The following is a 3,452-nucleotide window of genomic DNA, read 5'->3' as shown; positions in this document are numbered from 1 at the left end:
TGCAAAAAAAACATTTTTTTTTTTTTTTTTTTTAAGTAACAGGCATATTACTCTGATGATGCATCCCTTCCTCTAGCTCGCACACTAAGCACCAAGCTGGCTTTCTCCCACCCTTCTGTGGCCACTTGCACCCATGCCTCAGGCTTTGCAAGGCTTTGTTACTCGGCTCTAAAACCTCAGTCCACGCTGGGACTTATATGTTGAAATGAAATTATGCTAGTACCTAAAACGGGAAGAGCTTCCCCCGCCACAAGTTGTAGCAGTCAGTGGCACAACTGATTTGTGAATGGAGTTGCTATTAACATACTTTTTAAAAAACTCTTCAACTAAGGGATCTTTGGGCACAACTCCATTTAAGATCTTTGTCCAAACACAGCGATGCATAATCTGACCGTATCCTCAGGGCCATAACAGATTCGGGGTGCCAATGGATTACAGTCGATTAATACAGTAACAGTTCAATGGGGCTGCTAAGATAACAGCTAGGTAATTAAATTAAAACTATGAAACTATGAATTATAACCCTCACGTGGCAGGCTCTCATAAGGACTGTGGTGGAACTAGATTATTACCCCTGGTTTCTAAGTCATCATCAACCACTTTAAGGCCAGGATCTCTGCCCTGGAAGTTGCAGGTTACTGTACCCGAGTTCTTTTCTCTAGTTGCATCTTCAGGCACGTCCCTCATTTTCGGGAATTTAGGAGGTGGGCCAAGCAACTTAGCAGCCAACTTCTGACCTTCTCGCCATGCAAAAGCACCAAACGAGTTGGAACCTGGAGGGCGGCCGGAGGAAGAATAACACATCTGTTATTTGAAAGGAGGAACCTCAAATGCTCAAAGTTTCAGCGGACTTCACACCACACCAGGAGGGGAACTCCCTAAGTTTAAGTCGGACTGAATTAAAATGTCCTTGATGCTTGATATTAAATGGCAGAGTTGGTCACCAAAACTTTGGGCCTTCAAGCTCCCCAAAAGAGTCCATTAACCTTGTAGCAAAGGGCCGTGTTACAGACCCTGGAGGTAGACGCGAGACGTGGAAGCTTGTAAGATGCAGGTCTTTTCTAAGAAGAACATCATTACAGCACATCCTATCTTGCATAGCCTGTTTCTGTAACTCTTAATAAGTGTTTCTATAAAGGCTAAGCTTCAGGGATCTTTCAGGATGCCGGATAAAGAAAGGCACGACCGTCTCCTGAGCCGGCAGCTAACACGTGCTCAGTCCCAGTGTGTTCCAGAAGGTATCGGGAAGCAGGAGTGTTAATGAAAAGATGATTTTATTTGGGATAACTTCAAGAGCACTCAAGTGAACTAATTTATTTATAAACAGGTGAGAATCAGCAGGATACAGTGTAGGGGGAAAAAAATCGATGGCAATCCAGTATGAGGAGCCGTGTATAATGCAAAAATAAATGATACAGCACGAGGTACAAACAAATGATTCTTCCTTTAATATGTGGTGTCATATCATAGACAACATTTATCAAAGTTTTACTTCATAACTCTAGATTACATTCAGGGATGTCAACACCCAAACTGATGTCATTATGTAGTGATCTGAAACGTTCCTCCAGCAGAGGAATAGTAGCAAAAAAATTCTAAAAAGGCTTTTGCTTGGTGGGATGCTGAACTTAGCTGCTGACTGGCTATTGAACCGAGTTATAAACAGGGGTTTTTAAAGGGAGAATTTGCCAATAACCACTAAGATAGATTTTTGTCAAAGGTGTTTCAGCACCTCGGAAGGCCCTTGGGCGCATGGAGCGATTGATATAATTGTACGGGACGGGCATGCTTTAATTAGAGAGGCTCTGAAAGCTGCCCTAATTCAAGTGCCTGCAGCGTCACGTGTATTTAGTGTCCTACAGTTCAAAATGGCAGGAGCACTTTAATTAAACCAGAGCAGAGGTCCAGCATGTGTATAGGTGCCCGTAGAAAAGCACGGCTGGAAGGGACCTCAGCAGGTCATCGAGTCCAACCAGGGAACAAACCGGCAGCCTTGGCGTTACTAGCCCCATGCTCTAAAAACGTTTAAAGTGATTTGACCCTTCTTGAGTTCCTCGGTACGCCAAAAAGCCGGGCTGCGATTAAACCAGCACTCCGAAAGGCTGGACGGTTTGTGATTTATAGTGGGATGCTCCGGTTCTCTGTTTAAACATCCGATGGAAAATGCAGAGCCGTATCCTCAGCTCACGTGAACGGGAGCGATTCCATCCATCGTGACGCTGTTATAGCTTATTGCACGAGCTGAATTTCCAACACGTGCACAGAGCTCCTGGCAGTATTTGGGGCCTTTGAGTTTGCCAGTAATTGCAGCGACTTATCTCAACTGGAGAATTGAGGCTGTGTTAAAAAAACGAATCGTGCTAGCCAAGAGGATGAATGTTATTTTGCAGGTTGGGGTCATCCTTCCATCTACACTGTCTGCTGAGTGATAGCCACCACTCCCAGCAGGTAGCCTGGGGGTCTCCAATCCACTTTCTGGCCAGGCCCAACTCAGTTTAGGTCGTGCAAGTGGAGCCAGAAGTGGGCATTCAGACTCTAGCGGCTGAGAAGTTCAGGCTGTTCAACAGTTTTAATGAACCAGATTTCGGAGGCATTTGATTGTTTGAGCTGTGCAGGAATAAAAGTAGAGGCGGATTTGCTCGTTAGACAGCTTTAGACTTTAAACATCTGTTAGTATTTCACAAAATGCAACAGAAGACAAAATTTGCTCCAAGTGTTTTCCTCCTGCAAAGTGCCTAATTTGAATGAAATCTTTATTTTCATTCTACACCATTATTTTTTTTTATTAGCTACAAAAGCTCTTAGGCCAAAGCTCAAGAGCAGACCAAATCCCTGCTGGAAGTCTTTGTTAGGGAGAAGCTACCTTAATTTAAATATTCTGTACTGTCGTTCCCCCCCGCCTATGAACAGATGAATATTTTATAGCTGTTGTGACTTAATTTTTTGTTAACTACAGCAAATTTATAATTCATCAAATTCCCAAGTACTTTGCTTCTGACCCCTGACCCCTCATTCATCTCCTCTTAGCCCTGCCCTGGCTTTTTCACTGACAGAAATTAATGGCCAATAAAGACACCCTGACGTTGGCAGTTACAATGATGAATGTTTCATGTGGCCTGGTCTTATTATGACCCACTCTTTGAGGAAGATCGAGCCATTTTTCAAGCAATCCATTAAAACAAAAAGAGGAGGGAGAAGGAAATTATTTTATATTTCATGCATTTTAAATAGTGCTTGGGTAACGGAGCTCACTGTATGGCTATACTGAAAATTTCATCTGCATGATATTAAGTAGGGGATGTTTTTGCTATTTTTTCCCCCCTAGTCCCAGACTTTTTTTACTTAGACCTGCTTCAAATAATGAGCATGTGCAGTATTGTTTGCTTGTTTCCTACGAAGTTCGAATGTAATCTCTTTAGGACAATAGAAGATGAGGGTGGAAGGGAGCTCAG

The 3,452-nt window shown here is 43.2% G+C and overlaps 1 protein-coding gene across 1 annotated transcript in view; it reads right to left on the bottom strand.

The window, feature by feature from the left end:
- Positions 1 to 3,452, bottom strand: part of LOC109292754 (centrosome-associated protein 350-like) — a 53,266-nt gene that overhangs the window by 37,808 nt on the left and 12,006 nt on the right. The window contains exon 6 of the mRNA XM_019510313.1: positions 645 to 773. Within this exon, the coding sequence (XP_019365858.1) occupies positions 645 to 773 (129 nt within the window). The remainder of the gene's footprint in view (positions 1 to 644; positions 774 to 3,452) is intronic.

Source organism: Gavialis gangeticus, unplaced genomic scaffold, assembly GCF_001723915.1.
Source record: "Gavialis gangeticus isolate Ggan-Ray unplaced genomic scaffold, GavGan_comp1, whole genome shotgun sequence".
Taxonomy (NCBI): domain Eukaryota; kingdom Metazoa; phylum Chordata; order Crocodylia; family Gavialidae; genus Gavialis; species Gavialis gangeticus.
The sequence above is the reverse complement of the archived record's forward strand: the minus strand, read 5'-3'. Positions and strand labels throughout refer to the sequence as shown.